This window comes from Oncorhynchus masou, chromosome 21 (genome assembly GCF_036934945.1).
Source record: "Oncorhynchus masou masou isolate Uvic2021 chromosome 21, UVic_Omas_1.1, whole genome shotgun sequence".
Lineage (NCBI taxonomy): Eukaryota > Metazoa > Chordata > Actinopteri > Salmoniformes > Salmonidae > Oncorhynchus > Oncorhynchus masou.
The window spans coordinates 18,234,894-18,252,514 of NC_088232.1; the positions used below are offsets into that span (position 1 = coordinate 18,234,894).

At 41.7% G+C, this 17,621-nt stretch overlaps 1 protein-coding gene across 5 annotated transcripts; it reads right to left on the reverse strand.

The window, feature by feature from the left end:
• Window positions 1-4,304: 4,304 nt before the first annotated feature.
• map7a (microtubule-associated protein 7a) lies at window positions 4,305-17,343 on the reverse strand. Of its 5 annotated transcripts, none has more exons than XM_064927677.1 (17): window positions 16,695-17,343; window positions 15,461-15,583; window positions 14,979-15,053; window positions 14,565-14,723; window positions 13,571-13,734; window positions 11,174-11,276; window positions 9,058-9,177; window positions 8,513-8,715; window positions 8,005-8,177; window positions 7,482-7,813; window positions 7,147-7,300; window positions 6,696-6,888; window positions 6,431-6,535; window positions 6,181-6,216; window positions 5,672-5,862; window positions 5,508-5,560; window positions 4,305-5,174 (listed from the first exon to the last, which is right to left on the reverse strand). In XM_064927677.1, exons 1-17 carry the CDS (start codon window positions 16,849-16,851, stop codon window positions 5,164-5,166), a joined length of 2,352 nt encoding a protein of 783 aa, XP_064783749.1. In that variant the 5' UTR covers window positions 16,852-17,343; the 3' UTR covers window positions 4,305-5,163. The 5 variants fall into 5 exon arrangements, with proteins under 5 accessions (XP_064783749.1, XP_064783748.1, XP_064783747.1 ...); XM_064927676.1 differs by having other exon boundaries at window positions 7,503-7,813; window positions 8,513-8,739; XM_064927675.1 differs by having other exon boundaries at window positions 8,513-8,739.
• Between the last annotated feature and the right edge of the window lie 278 nt (window positions 17,344-17,621).

Consider the following 17,621-nt stretch of genomic DNA (forward strand, 5'->3'; position numbering starts at 1 on the left):
CACGTGTCAAGATTTAACACTGTACTATTGTTTTCCAGTGAGTAAGGAGAAGGGAATTGGGATGCTGGTGCCCCTGCTAGAAATTCTCCAGTCTGGTGACCCCACTGTCCAGTGTAACTCCTGTCAATGTGCTGCCTTACTGGCCTCCTCAGGTTGGTGGACTACTGTTGTCACTTTTGATTTTGACTTTATTGATTCCCAGAGGAAAATAATGTCCCAGGCTTACACAGAACAAGATCACTACACAAGACAATATAAACATTACAAAATCATGTGCTGGTGTTATTGTCAGTGCATTTCATGTTTACAGTCAATCAGCCTGGTCTCATAGACTAGACATGAAATAGTAGATGTACATCTGGGACTCTCAAATTAGTATGATATGTTTCGTAGGGTTACATAAGACAGATGGTTACTTAAGACAAACGGAAATATGGTGGATGGTCAGGCTTCTAGGTCGAATCTCATTACGGACAGCTTTAGCATTTTAGCAACTTTTCAACTACTTGCTACTTTGCAACTACTTAGCATGTTAGCTAATCCTTCCTGTAGCTCTAACATTAACCCTTTCAGCTATCCCTTTAACATAACTCCTAAACTCAACACTAAACCCTAGCCTTTCTAGCGCAGGCGTTCCGCTAGTGGAACCCCTCGACAACATTCCGCTGAAAAGGCAGCGAGTGAAATTTAAAAATATTTTTTAGAAATATGTAACTTTCACACATTAACAAGTCCAATACAGCAAATGAAAGATAAACATCTTGTTAATCTACCCTTCGTGTCCGATTTTAAAAATTGCTTTACAGCGAAACCACAACATATGATTATGTTAGGTCATAGCCAAGTCAAAAAAACACAGACATTTTTCCAGCCAAAGATAGGAGTCACAAAAAGCAGAAATATAGATAAAAATTAATCACTAACCTTTGATGATCTTCATCAGATGACACTCATAAGACATCATCTTACACAATACATGTATGTTTTGTTCGATAATGTGCATATTTATATCCAAAAAATCTTGTGATTTTGCAGAAATACTCATAAACATTGATAAAGATACGACTGTTATTCACAGAATTAAAGATAGACTTCTCCTTAATGCAACCGTTGTGTCAGATTTTTAAAAAACTTTACGGAAAAAGCATAATCTGAGAACGGCGCTAAGAGCCCAATCCAGCCAGAGAAATATCCGCCATTTTGGAGTCAACAGAAGTTAGAAATAACACTATAAATATTCACTTACCTTTGATGATCTTCATCAGAAGGCACTCCCAGGAATCCCAGTTCGACAATAAATGACTGATTTGTTCCATAAAGTTCCATAAAGTCCATCATTTATGTCCAAATAGCCACTTGTTGTTCGTGTGTTCAGCCCAGTAATCCATCTTCATGAGGCGCGAGCACTTCGTCCAGACAAAAATTCAAAAAGTTCCATTACAGGTCGTAGAAACAAGTCAAATGATGTATGGAATAAATTTTTATGATGTTTTTAGCATAAAACATCAATAAGCTTCCAACAAGCCTGAGACATTCTGCCAGACCCCTTACTCAAACAGGTTTCATGAGCCCCTCCTTTATAGTAGAATCCTCAAACCAGTTTCAAAAGACGGTGGAAGCCATAGGAAGTGCAACTTGACTCCATAGACACTGTATATTCGGTAGGCCAAGCTTTGAAAAACTACAAACCTCAGATATCCCACTTCCTGGTTGGATTTTTCTCAGGTTTTCGCCTGCCATATGAGTTCTGTTATACTCACAGACATCATTCAAACAGTTTTAGAAACTCCTGAGTGTTTTCTATCCAATACTAATAATTCTATGCATATATTAGCATCTGAGACAGAGTAGGAGGCAGTTCACTCTGGGCACGCTATTCATCCAAAAGTGAAAATGCTGCCCCCTATCCCAAAAAGGCTAGCTAACATTAGCCAGCTAGCTAACGTTAGCCACCTAGTTAGAATTCGTAACATATCATACGAAATGAGTGATGGACAACCACAAATTAATACATAACATACGAAATGTAACATATAATACAAAATATCATAGCTTGAATTTACATACAGCATAATATGAAATGTTCTGAGACCAGGTTGAATCAATAGGATCAGGTTTCTTTATTTTTCTGCAAACTGATCTACTCTGAGCTACTCATGTGGTTAGCATAGTTATCTACACAGTATGTTATACAGCAAACTACTAAAATATTGGAAACACTTGAGTGAGGGACACAAAGTATATTGATAGCAGTTTAGTTTTTGACCTTTATTTAACTAGGCAAGACAGTTAAGAACACATTCTTATTTTCAATGAAGGCCTACGAACAGTGGGTTAACTGCCTTGTTCAGGGGCAGAACGACAGATTTTTACCTTGACAATTCGGGGATTCTGATCTTGCAACCTTTCGGTTACTAGTCCAACGCTCTAACCACTAGTTTGATCATCATGAACCACAGTGTTGTTACCATCACCTACTTCAGCGACCCCAGCGAGGGGCAGTAGGTAATAACTGCATGGCCATTACATTGCTTAATTTGAGCTGGTCTGCCAAAGGGAGTTGGACTGCAGATGTGGTTTCCATCTAAATGTTCGCCACCTGTTCATGTTTTAAAAGGCTCACTTATCAGTTTAGCATCCCTATGATCCTTTGAAAAGGATATAGAGATACCGACCTGGTCATGTGATGTTATTATTGTAAAATATTGGCAATCATACAAATGTAGCTGATATTGGGAGCCATGCACTGTCATTAAAAACTTTGTTGTGTTGTCTAGGCCTTGATGGACAGTGAGTGTGTAACAGGACTTCTCGAGACCCTTGATACCTTAGGAGACTGTTCTGTGTGTTACTTCCTGTTTGTATCATCTGACCAGCTGGGGTGAGAGGATTGGGGTCAATTCCATTTTATTTTATTTAACTAGTCAAGTCAGTTAAGAACAAATTCTTATTTACAATGACAGCCTACACCGGCCCAACCTGGACAATGCTGGGCCAATTGGGAGTCCCAATCATGGCCGGTTGTGATACAGCCTGGAATCAAACCAGGGTCTCTGTAGTGACGCCTCTAGCACTGAGATGCAGTGCCTTAGACCACTGCGCCACACGGGAACCCAGTTAATTCTGCAATAAACTGAAATTCCAAATGCTATTTTTGTCAATTCTTTTCACTCACTTCGATCACATTTGGCCACAAAAATGACCCCTGAAGATGTTTCAAATTCTGTCCTATAGGTCTGCTTCCATTATCAGCAAACTAGTGATGAACGGTAATATGCATGTATTTTGTTTGTTTTCTAGTTCCTTGATTTGATCTGTGATTGGTATATAAATATATATACATACATACACACACATACATACATACATACATTTTCAAATGCTATACTGTGTCTGTAAGCCAGGTTGTTCCATTTGTGCTCTTCCATGTATTTTCCTTGTCTCTCGTATATCATACAGGCCATGTCATCCAACTACTGACACCACGCTACGCTGCCATCTTGGAATATATATTGATGTACCTCAAGATGTACCTGCCGGGGACTAGTAACTGAAAGGTTGCAAGTTCAAATCCCCGAGCTGACAAGGTACAAATCTGTCGTTCTGCCCCTGAACAGGCAGTTGACCCACTGTTCCTAGGCTGTCATTGAAAATAAGAATTTGTTCTTAACTGACTTGCCTAGTTAAAAAAAATATGTATATATTTTTTTTAAGAATCAGGAAGTGAGATTCCAGCAGCTGGGCATTATGCAACCTCAAGAAAGGTTTGTCATGGTTTTGTAACAAGTTTGCCAATCACACTGTCTATGCCTACAAATAGCACATTTCTGTAGTTAATATCTCAGTCACTAACATTACATTCTAGTAACTTCTCCTGAGCAAGTTAGTACTATTGGATTAACATAAGGACAGGTACATGAAGTTATAGTCAAAAGGTGCGTTATGTCATGTTATTCTTCAGACTGAGAGGTGTCCGTGATTATGAGTGGTAGTGTGCTAGACGAGCAGCTGAAGAGGGTGCATGCACAGACAAGAGTTAGATCATTCAGAAGCCTCCGTCCTCCTTACCTGTCCACTGGAGCCCTCTCTGCCTCAGGAGACAGACTGAGATGTGGGACATGCATATCACTGTTTGTCCTGACTTGCCATTACCTTTGAACATGACAATGATTGCCGCGGCAAGTCATGATTATGATGGGGTGTGTTATTTTTGACTGTTTACACTGGTGTGTTCTGAGGGTTTACATCCATATTGCACTGGTGGATATATTTATATACATATATAATATACGGAATTCAAAAGCTTTGTATCAGCACATTTCTTTATTTGTTTTTACACTTTTGTACATTTTAATAAACAGGCTTACATTTGACACTTCAGACTCTTTTTATAATTTGTTTTCTAAAATGATTGCACAATTTCCAAGAAGGGGACTGTCAAAACACTTTGCAAGTGGTCAACCACAAGTGAGTATAGTACTATAAACCACACATGTACTGTAACTATTCTGAAAATAAGTTCCATAGCAGATTTATATATTCCACAAAAATAGGGAAAGTCAGACAAAGTGATCTTTATTTGAACTCAAAACTAAAGCTTTTATTCTGAGACTAGTACACAAGTTCCAACACACAAACTATCCTACTATCTGCAAGGCAAAGTGCTTTAGTCAACGCTTCGGGAATAAGCTAAAGCACATGACTAAAAACATCAGTCATGAATTGTGAAACAGAGAGAGAATACATCTTTTCACAATCGATTGCTGACTCCCACCGAAGCAAATTCATTTTTTATCACAGTTTAAATCTACAGCTATGCGGCATGAGCCCTCATTTAGACTAGATAAGACAGTCATTGCAGAAACACTGAACAAACAAGCTCCCATGTCCAGTGTGGTAGAATGTAGATAGTGATACCACATGCAGCTCGTGCCACTTTGGATTAAAGAGAAACGTGACCAAATGGTGGTGATCGACTCCGAGATAGGAAAGTCTTCCAGGGAAAAGGAGTGTGCGTTGGTTTAACATCACATGCGCTCTCTCAAAGTGCAGGACAGGAAAAAGACTGCAGTTATTTTTTTCTTTGTTGATGAAAGGAAAAAACACCACAGCTGTGGAAAGATTCTTGGATGGGTTGTCTCCCCTCTTTGATCTGTACGATACTCAGATAACTTCTGAGGAGTATGTAATAGAAAAGGGTTAGTATGATCAAATCAGTTGATTCACTTCATACTTAGCTTAGACTCAGAAGCACATGCAACAAACATTATTGAAAGGCCTTAACTATGCAATCAGCTTCATGGTTCGAATCACACACAGTCTCTCAAGATTCAATCATCTATTGGAGTGTGGGGTGGTGATTTGCTATGGGGTTGCCCACTGCCCAGCCCACCCTTTCACTCCTGAAATTTGAACCATAAGCTCTTTCGTTCAGGACTCGAGTGTAATATCTACATAGCATAGAGCGTATAGATGAGCTGACGGAGGATCTGGTGATGAACTCTCACCTGCTCGCTGATGGGACTGGATCTCCTCCATGCCTGTCAGAGTTCTCAGGGACCTGAATGAATGAACCAAAACGTGCTTGTCAACAAATACAGTACATCACTTCTGATTACAAGCATCACAAGACATGATCAGACAGACAAACATAAATATACTGTGGATATACCTGCGTTCTTTGAAGGCCACAACAGGAACCATGTCTTCTGTGTCACACAGACCTAGCTTGGACGGCTTGGTCCCTGTCCCGACCTCTTCTAAAGTGCCTTTGCTATTCTTAAAAGGTTCAGTGTTCTCTTTTGGTTGGGCTTCCTCTGGAGAGGAGGAGTTACCGTTTGAGTTCCCATTCAGGATAGGCTTCTGCATGAAAACAAAATAATGTACATTTGGTCAAGGCAAAGGCAAGTTCTGTTTATTTTTTAAAATAAAATATGGTTAATAACGTTGGTATTTGAGGCAGTGTTTTGCTAAAACCACTGTAACTTTGGGATGGAGTTCTGCATGAAAGTAATCACATCAGTGTGGTCAAGGGCAAGTTTGGTTTGTTTTTTAAATGGTTAACAACTATGATACTTGTAGTAGGAAAACACAAGTGTTTTTTTGTTTCATTGTAAGCCAAAGATGGGTAAACATTGGTAGGTGTGGCAGAACCCGAGTGCTTCAGGGCAATGTTCTTACTTCTTTCCTAGTTCTCCTCATGATCAACTCCAGTCGCTGAAAACAAAAAGAGGCCTGTTAAAAGTCTTTAATGCTTTTATGATAAACTATCACCCGCTAACCTCCCTCCACCCCATGTATTGAAGTTCCCCATGAGCTCCACTGTACAGGGATCATGGCTGCCGCTTGTAGTCAATTGTACACAATATGGATCCACAGATTATCTTAGAAGCATTTCAGGATAATCAGAACATTTCTCTCTGTCTCTCACCTTTTTTCTCTCCTGTCGTTGTTCCTCCTCCTCCTGGAAGTGTTTTTCTCTCTCCAGCCTCTGCTGCTCTGCCTTCTCCCTGGCCTGGGTCTCCTCCTCCTCTCTCTGGGACACAGAAAACGGAAAGGTCAGAACGGGACAATGTATTACTTAGTGTTTCAGTTATATATCCATCTATATCCTTTGAAGGTACATAAATATCTGATGGCAATCTGACCAAAGCACTTTCTAGCACTGTACAGTATTCATAGACCACATCCCTCACCTGTTTCTGGAGGAGAGCAGCTTCCTGCATGGCTCTGAGGGCTTTCTCTTCTTCTGCACTGGCTCTCTCCTCCTCTGCATGTTTCTGCTCCTCTTCCTCCCTCCTCTTCCTCTCCTCTACCAGCCACTTGGCCTCAGCCTCTAGCCGTGCTCGCTGCTCTACCCTCCTGCGTTCCAGCTCCTCTCTGCCTCGCCTGTGATCCCACATAACATAACATTTGCATAACACCACACCATACATCACATTACTATACAAATTAATCTGAACCTCTGAACACATGCTAAATGCCCTCTTAGACTCCCTAAGCTGACAAATAGGTCCACAAGACACAACTGCATACTTGTATTTTACACGAAAAGATTACTCAACAGATTGTGTTCATACTGGGAAGATTAATGTTGGGTCATTCGAAGGAGAGATGGGAAGATGTAAGGTGTCTCTCCCTCCGTACCTCTCAAACTCCTCCCTGCGCAGGTTTTCCTCCTCCTCTCTCTCTCTCTTCAGCCGGGCCTCTCTCCTCTTCTCGGCCAGGAGACGCGAGGCCTCCTCTGGGTCCATGGTGCCAGCAGATGGCCTTGGGCTGGGAGTGGCTCCAGGAGGGAGGGCTGAGGAGGTGGACATGTCATAGGAGTCACTCTGAACCAAAACACACTGATCCAAATTTCCTGATTGTTTTTCAAAGAGTAGAACTAGATATTCTTCATTGGAATTGACCCCAACCCCACACTCAAGAATACAATATCTGAAATGTACCTAGAAAATACATAGTAGTTGATGGTGCTGTACCTTTCACTTTCAGATGCTCACCCTCATCTGCACCGCCTTCAGTACTAAGTGTGGTTTCTCTCTGAGTCTGAGGTTCTGGGGAGTGTAGGAATGGTTGGACCTGGTCCCACACTGCAGCTGGGGTCCTGATGGGCCGTGAGTTCCCAGGGGACAGGGTAGGGTTGGGGACTGGAGCCCCAGGAGAGATGGTCTGGCTGGCCTGTGAGTTACCAGGGGAGAGGGTAGGGTTGGGGACTAGAACAGTGTCCTCCTCTGGTACAGGGTCCAGTTCCAGCTCTAACTGCTGTGATAGGAGCTGTCTGATCACAGATGTGTGTCTGATCACAGGTTTGCTGGGGAAAAAGAAGCGGAGAAGACTTTTGTTTAGATAAATAAGTAAACAACATCAAAAGGTGGGGGTTGTTTGCACAATATGCACAATATACTTAACAGAGTGATATCATTGTATGAAAGAAAGATTCCGTACAGTAGTTTGTGTGAAAACAACATCCAGACACAATAACAGATGGACGGACAGTCATACCGTTCTGGGGAGGGCACTGCTGCGCTGCACTGTGGGTTTGTGGGTAACACTTTCACGCCAGTGTTGGGTAGTGGGTTTGTGGGTAATGCTTTCAAGGGAGCATTGGGTATGTGAGGCTGCTGAGTATTCCTCCTGGCCGTCCTCTCATTTTTCTCCTGCTGTGCTGCTTTTAACTTCGTAATAAATCAACAGGCATGTTACAAGATTATATTTCTGCAGTCTTTTTGGGACTGCAGAAAGACATGAAAGTGATTGAGGCTTATTGCCAATAAAGGGTGTGACAATTAATAGAATTCACCCAACAATATAGCATAAATATGATAGTAAAATGAGTCAGAAGATATAAGAATGGAATAGAGTCCGTTTATTGTCTTCCTCCAAGGACATTATTTCCCACAAGTTCGTACATTACACGGAGACAAACCAACAACACCATCCCACCAACCCAGTCGACCCAGACATTTACAATCATCTCTATGTTTACAATGACATTTCCAGCGGGTATTACCTGTGCTGCATTGATGGATCTATGGCAAGTACGGCTGGGACTGGGGGAGGTGGCTACTTGGTAGTTTGCCTGGATGATAGACCGGTAGTCAGCCCGGTAGTCTGTCCGGAGGTCTGCCTGCACCAGGTGGTGGTCAGTTGTGCCAGAGCGGCGTGGTGATTTGTGAGAGTTGGTGGCAGTGGCAGGGATGGAGTGGCATGAAACTGAACGGGGACAAATATGGACAACTGAACCAGTGTGTTTGTTTGTTTCATTATTGTGGAGCAATGGAGTGAGGGTTAGAAAGTGATACAGTGAAAGAATGTAAGTGAGTCCAAAAATGGTTGAAAAAAGAAGCAGAGTAAGCAGAGTTAGAATAAGCAGAGTTAGTAAATTATTTACTTGAGAAGCCTTACCATTTTTTTGTCGGAATGTAAATACTATGTCCAAATATCCATACATTTGAACAAAAAAATACACTATTCACATGTTCTTTTTTTCTTAGATTGAGATCTGGCCTACATAATTTTCTATGAATAACTGCTATTCTACATTCTGTAGAGTACCTTCTTCTTCTCTTGACTGACAATTATAACTCCTGCTCCTGGCTAGGTAGGAGCAGGTCGGGGTGAGCAGGCGACTGACCAGAGCCCTCTCCCAGGCAGTCAGGGGGGAGCGGCGAGGAGCTACAGCAGCAATGCCAAGCGTAGTGGGGGGAAAGCCAACACACAGGGACAGAGATAATGGTAGAAAATACAGGACAGAGATAGAAAATACAAGAAAGAAAGGGTAGGAAATAGGAGGAAAGTGAAGAAAAATTAGGGTTAAAAGATGTTACAAGGGTGAAAAATAAGTTTGGTAGCATAAGTTAAGAGGATGAAAGTCAAAGAGACACTAAAAAGTAGTACACTAAATAGGAGTAGTACACTATATAGGAGTAGTACACTATATACAGTTGAAGCTGGAAGTTTACATACACTTAGGTTGGAGTCATTAAAACTCGTTTTTCAACCACTCCACAAATTTCTTGTTAACAAACTATAGTTTTGGCAAGTTGGTTAGGACATCTACATTGTGCATGACACAAATAACTTTTCCAACAATTGTTTACAGACAGATTATTTCACTTATAATTCACTGTATCACAATTCCAGTGGGTCAGAAGTTTACATACACTAAGTTGACTGTGCCTTTAAACAGCTTGGAAAATTCCAGAAAATGATGCCATGGCTTTAGAAGCTTCTGATATGCTAATTGACATCATTTGAGTCAATTAGAGGTGTACCTGTGGATTTATTTCAAGGCCTACCTTCAAACTCAGTGTCTCTTTGCTTGACATCATGGGAAAATCAAAATAAATAATTGTAGACCTCCACAAGTCTGGTTCATCCTGGGAGCAATTTCCAAATGTCTGAAGGTACCACGTTCATCTGTACAAACAATAGTACGCAATTATAAACACCATGGGACCACGCAGCTGTCATACCGCTCAGGAAGGAGACGCATTCTGTCTCTTAGAGATTAATGTACTTTGGTGTGAAAAGTGCAAATCAATCCCAGAACAACAGCAAATGACCTTGTGAAGATGCTGGAGGAAACAGGTACAAAAGTATCTATATCCACAGTAAAACGAGTCCAATATCGACATAACCTGAAAGGCCGCTCAGCAAGGAAGAAGCCATTGCTCCAAAAGTGTCGTACAAAAGCCAGACTACAGTTTGCAACTGCACATGGGGACAATGATCGTAATTTTTGGAGAAATGTCCTCTGGTCTGATGAAACAAAAATAGGACTGTTTGGCCATAATGACCATTGTTATGTTTGGAGGAAAAAGGGGGAGGCTTGCAAGCCGAAGAATACCATCCCAACCGTGAAGCAAGGGGGTGGAAGCATCATGTTGTGGGGGTGCTTTGCTGCAGGAGGGACTGGTGCACTTCACAAAACAGATGGCATCACGAGGATGGAAAATTACGTGGATATATTGAAGCACCATCTCAAGACATCAGTCAGGAAGTTAAAGCTTGGGCGCAAATGGGTCTTCCAAATGGACAATGACCCCAAGCATACTTCCAAAGTTGTGGCAAAATGGCTTAAGGACAACAAAGTCAAGGTATTGGAGTGGCCATCACAAAGTCCTGACCTCAATCCTATAGAAAATGTGTGGACAGAACTGAAACAGTGTGTGCGAGCAAGGATGCCTACAAACCTGACTCAGTTACACCAGATCTGTCAGGAGGAATGGGCCAAAATTCACCCAACTTATTGTGGGAAGCTTGTGGAAGGGTACCCAATACATTTGACCCAAGTTGAACAATTGAAAGGCAATGCTACCAAATACTAATTGAGAGTATGTAAACCTCTGACCCACTGGGAATGTGATGAAAGAAATAAAAGCTGAAATAAATCATTCTCTCCACTATTATTCTGACATTTTACATTCTTAAAATAAAGTGGTGATCCTAACTGAACTAAGAGGGAATTTTTACTAGGATTAAATGTCAGGAATTGTGAAAAACTGAGTTTAAATGTATTTGGCTAAGGTGTATGTAAACTTCCAACTTCAACTGTAGGAGTAGTACACTATATAGGAGCAGTACACTATATAGGCGTAGTACACTATATAGGAGTAGTACACCATATAGGAGTAGTGTGACATTTGAGATGCAGCCTTTAATGATTTACCGCTCTTGTTGTCGGTCTTCCTTCCTCGAGAGCCCTGGCTGAGTCTCTGCTTAATCCTCTGGCTCTTCTCCAAGGTCTTCTTCACCACAGACTCATAGCGCTCCTTCAGACCACAACACAAAAAACTCAGTGTCAGTGATATAGTAGTCTCTTCCCACATCCACTGTGGGTACTGAGTTTGACTAATGATACAGTAACTTGGTCCCAAAATCCATAACATCACATTGAGCCTTAAAATCGTTTAGCTTCAGATATGTACACAAAATGTGGAACACAGCATCTGTAGATTTTCTTCTCCGTGGAAAAACTGTTCTTATTTGAAAAAGCTGTAAAGAAACACTGATACCCACAATAGACACCTAAACCGAAGTAACTGTTGATCCATGCTGACCCAGCATGCCGACCTGGAACCAACAGGACCCTGAACAACTAGGAATAAAGTGACAGATAATAAACAGTAGCAGCAGAATATGTGTTGAGTCCAAAAAAGTTAGTGCAGAAAGGGTCAATGCAGATAATCCAGATAGCTATTTGGTTAACTAAATATTTAGCAGACTAGGTCAGAAATCTGCTAAATATTTAGTTGAATAGTTAACCAAATAGCTACCTGGACTATCTGCATGGACCCTTTTTGCACTAACTTTTTTTGACTCGTCACATACGCTGCTGCTACTGTTTATTATCTGTCACTTTATTCCTAGTTATATGTACAGTACCTGTTAAAAGTATGGACACACCTCCTCATTCAAGGGTTTTTCTGTATTTTTACTATTTTCTACATTTTAGAATAACAGTGAAGACATCAAAACATGAAATAACACATATGGAATTATGTAGTAACCAAAAAAGTGTTAAACAAATCAAAATATATTTTAGATTCTTCAAAGTAGCCACCCTTTGCCTTGATGACAGCTTTGCACACTCTTGGCATTATCTCAACCAGCTTCATGAGGAATGCTTTTCCAACAGTCTTGAAGGAATTCCCACATATGCTGAGCACTTGTTGGCTGCTTTTCCTTCACTCTGCGGTCCAACTCATCCCAAACCATCTCAATTGGGTTGAGGTCGGGGTGATTGCAGAGGCCAGGTCATCTGATGTTGCACTCCATCACTCTCCTTCTTGGTCAAATAGCGCTTACACAGCCTGGAGGTGTGTTTTGAGTCATTGTCCTGTGGAAAAACAAATGATAGTCCCACTATGCACAAACCAGATGGGATGGCGTATCGCTGCAGAATGCTGTGGTAGCCATGCTGGTTAAGTGTGCCTTGAATTCTAAATAAATCACTGACGGTGTCACCAGCAAAGCACCCCCACACCTCTTCCTCCATGCTTCACGGTGGGAACCACACCTGAGGAGATCATCCATTCACCAACTCTGCGTCTAACAAAGACACAGCATTTGGAAACTAAAATCAAAAATTTGGACTAATGTATATTGCTTGTGTTTGTTGGCCCAAGCAAGTCTCTTCCTCTTATTGGTGTCCTTTAGTAGTGGTTTCTTTGCAGCAATTTGACCATGATGGCCTGATTCACACAGTCTCATCTGAACAGTTGAAGTTGAGATGTGTCTGTTACTTGAAATCTGTGAAGCATTTATTTGGGCTGCAATTTCTGTGATCTTGGGCTGCAACTTATGAACTTATCCTCTGCAGCAGAGGTAACTCTGGATCTTCCTTTCCTGTGGCGGTTCTCAGGAGAGTCAGTTTAATCACAGCGCTTGATGGTTTTTGCGACTGCACTTCAAGAAACTTTCAAAGTTCTTTAAATGTTCCGTATTGACTGACCTTCATGTCTAAAAGTAATGACTGTCGTTTGTCTTTGCTTATTTGAGCTGTTCTTGCCATAATATGGACTTGGTCTTTTACCAAATCCTCTGTATACTACCCCTACCTTGTCACAACACAAATGATTACCTCAAACGCATTAAGAAGGAAAGAAATTCCACAAATAATCGTTTACTTGGAAGAATCTCAAATATAAAATATAAAGTGTAATTTGATTTGTTTAACACTTTTTTGGTTACTACTATGTGTTATTTCATAGTTTTGATGTATTCACTATTATTCTACAATTTAGAAAATAGTAAAAATAAAGAAAAACCCTGTAATGAGTAGGTGTGTCCAACCTTTTGACTGGTACTGTATACTACATATCTACCTCAATTACCTCGTACCCCTGCACTTCGACTCAGTACTGGTACCCCCGTGTATATAGCCAAGTTATCATTACTCATTTTGTATTTATTATTACTTTTCTATTATTTTTCTATTTTCTTTCTCTCTGCATTGTTGGGAAGGGCCCATAAGTAAGCAGTTCACTGTTATTCTACACCTGTTGTTAATGAAGCATGTGACAAATTAAATTTGATTTGACCCCCCCCGGGCACAAGAACTCACTGATTCCTCCTTCATTCTCTGCCTCCTCTTCTCCTCCACGGCGGTGCGCCTCCTCGCCTCCTTCTCTCTCTGCTCCTGAAGCCTTCTCTTCCTCTCCTCCATCTGCTGCTCATAGTGACGCATGGCCCGCTCCTCTCGAGCCAACCGGCCCAGCTCTCTGGAAACTACAAGCACATTTAGTTTTGTCTGGTTTATTCGCTTTTTAGTCTTGTGTGTATTTCTCAGCACCAGTATATCTTACAAGGCTCTTTTCCATATTATGCATTTTATGCCTTGAGAATAACATGACATTTTGAGTACATTTGTGTGTGTATCTGTATGTTTCACATACATGTGTGCTTGCGTGTCTGGATGCGTGACAGAAAATATATGCGTGTGTGAGAGAGGGAACGAAGGGGGCTCTTTATAGCAACAGCACAAAAGAGCTTGGGATTTATTGTATACTGTCAGGGACAATGTTGACAATGACAACCAACCCCACATTCCATGTGACAACCACCCCCCCCCCCCCCCCCAATGCTAATTAAGGTGCTAGTTACCACATTGGATGGCCTAGGAACTTGTTTGAAATATGGCTCCTCTTTTCAACAGACATAATTGTTCCAGAATGCTTCCATAATTCAAACATTTAAATAGAAAATACCAAGAATGTATTTATTTAACCTCACCTATGAAAAACACAAAATACCCTCACCTCAATGTTTTGAAATGCTGACATGAATTGACCAGGTGGATGAGTTCTTTCAAAAAATTCACACATTTTAACTTAAAAAATATTACACAGTGCCATTTAGATTAGGACTAATTAGCACTGTGACAACCAACCTGTGAGACAAACAACCCCGGTCTCCCCTACAACTGATCATTAGGCCTATGTTCTTATGAGTCTTCCCAAGTACCCCCTGGGTATAAGGCAAGGTACTCCCAGTGGAACTAGTACCTCATATTGAGAACCAGGTTGAGAACCCCATCAACATGGGTGTTGGCTACATACCAAGCTGTTTCTGATGCTCCTCCCTCCGCTCCAGAGCAGTCCTCCTCTTCTCCTCCTTCTCTCTCTGCTCCTGTAGCCTCCTCTTCCTCTCCTCCAGCTGTTGTTCATAGAGACGCCTGGCCCTCTCCTCTCGAGCCAACCAGCCCAGCTCTCTGGACACTGCAAACACATTGTGGGACTTATTAACCACAACAATTACCAGTACCCTGGTCCCAGATCATTGTGCTGTCTAGCTAACTTTTAATGAACTCATTTGGCATGACAGTTTCCATGGGAGCTGGCAAAAAGACAGCACAAATAGACATGGACCAGGTTCCTAAAATACTTTCAAGAAATTACAAAAATAAGTGACAAACAATTGAGTGGTCTCATAGGTGTATTAGCTGTACCGTCATCACGTGTGGGTACACATACCAAGTTGTTTCTCATGCTCCTCCCTCCGCTCTTTCGCTAGTCTCAGTCTCTCATCAACCTTCAGTGCCTGTGGGCCTGGAATATTAGAAAATATGTCCCATTCACTCTACATCAAGTACATACATTAAACAGTATGAGTTTGCTGACATTACTTATCATGACAGGGAGCTCAAGATGGTTCTACTGTAGCTGAAGCTTGGTTCAAATGAACTTTCTCTATTTCTTTCAGTCGGAAAACATGTTTACAGTTGGGGGACTTTTTTTTAGACTTAAAGTTAAGACATTGGGGGGGGAAAGGACAATGTCAGGTTACACTCAAACTTTTGTAAGGACAAAGCATGAAATTGATAATGTCTTGATAACGGTGATGCACGTCAGAGGAAGACCACTCATGACAGATGACCCACAAAGAACAAGCAGTACCCCAGGCACTGAGAGAGAGAGAGCGAGAGAGCGAGAGAGAGAGAGAACGGATGTATGACCTGCTGGGTTTCCATGGCTACTTGTGTTGTTACTGATCACAGCTGATTTGATGGAGGCAGGGACACATATGACTGCTCTCCTCTTCTCTGAATTACGGAGCTTCATGTCGTCATTGCCTTTTTCTAAAACGAAATAAAGAATAAAAGAAAACATACTGTTCAGGTCCCTCTGACTTTTTCAGCTGACTCAAAAGGACTGTTATTTAGTCAGGATCGTTAATGAGATGAAAATAAGAAATGATAAGTACATGTTTATGACAAGTATAACTGCATCATTATGGTTTATACCTGCTGGAAAAGTACGAGACATGACTACCTCAGAAAAAGAGAATCTTAGTATAAATTGCTTAATTCTAGAGGTAGGTAGGTCATATCATTCCAGTTGTCAGGAAATCGACTGGTCGTACTTAATCCAGGCACTAAGCCTCTAGGCTGAATGATAGCTGTTAATAAAAGAGCTATTATAATGTGCCTGTTCCTGTTGTGCCTTGCAGGAGTAAACAAATGCCAGCACCTGACACATGTCTTCATGGAGATGGCTCAAACAAACAAGCAAATAGAGACAGAAGAGGATAAGAACAAAGACATGCTTCACAGGAGGTCGCTAAATAGTGATGTGAATTTTGGTGCAAGAGACGTACACCAGAAATGATCTTTGTCCTGCAAGAGATGGACACGCAGAAAGGATCTTCCTTGACACTATAACAATGGGCATGAATGTATCTTACTGAATCGGGCCTATGATGAGTGTTGATGTTTACCACAGTAGAGATAGAGGGTGGATTCAATAAGCTACATCATTACCTCACTGTTTATAAAACAAAATGGCAGTAGAGAATAGGATGAACGTCTATGTAGAAGTACGAGGCGATATCAGATCATCTGATCCTTGGACATTTCCAAATTCCCCTGCCGTACACGCTACAAAATAAATCTAAGTTAAAAATAATGACTTCATTATCTGGCCTAGATACATGATGGACCATCTCCCCACTGAGGATGAACTAGAAGGGAGAGGTTGATTCTGGCTGGGATAGCCTGTCCTGTATACAAACACAGTGAACAGTAAAGCTACAATACCGACCTCGCATGTCATTACATAAACAGTGTGAACACTCCACAGCAAATCTATCGTACTCACCATATCAAATACACAGCTACACACCACCCTGCATCCCTGCTTTTCTATAAACACAGACAAAAATATATATAATATCAAAGCCACAGTACTCACCTCCCTGTCTCCCGGATCTGCTGTCCTTCTGGTTGTCTTGATTATCTCTGGTAGAAAGCCCCTTTCTGTCTTCTTGGGATACTGGCTTCTTGCTGGGGGTCTCCCTCTGTTTCTCCTGTATCACGGCCATGCTACTGCTAGGCACAGAGCAGGGCATACCACAGCTCTGCCACACAACACTCTCCTCCTCCTCTCCTCCTTTTATATTTCTATTTTAAGATGCCTGTACTTTACCGACGGTCCTCCTGTGCTCACTATGCAGCTGACCGACTGCCTCTTGCTTCAGCTGCTTGCTCATCTGGGCATTTCAAACAAATAGAAGAGAAAAAGGGAGGAAAAAAGCCCCTTTGGGGTAAACTGAAGGGACCAGCTGACTTGCTGGATTCTGGCTGGCTAGATCCTGCATCCAGGTCCAGTGAAGTGGAATGCACAGATATGCATAATCCAAATAACACTGAGACAAATCTGTGAGAATAGAAAAGGTTTTTCTCTCTCCCAGTTCCTATGAGGGTCCTTCACACGCTATATTAGAGACATGGATGCTATATAGCTTTAGTGAAAAGCTCTATCCTCCTTTCTCTGGGGCTGGCTGCTGTACCGTTACTTCCCTTTTGGATCTCTCTCACAGCTCAGACTCTGGAGTGCTACTCTGATCTCTTTAGCTACTGTCATGTACTGCCGTCCTGTCACTTTAAATCAACCCATCCCACCACCCACTGCTGAATACAAGCAGCCATAGACCCGCATCCCGAATGGTACCCAATTCCCCCATGTGCTGCACTACATTTGACCAGGACTCACGGTCAAAAGTAGTGCACTACATAGGGAGCCATTTTGGACTGGGCCAGAGCCAGCTATATGGATAAGAAATATTCAGTGCAGAAGAAATAGGAGAAGGAGGGAGGGAGGCAAAGTCAGTTACTGGCA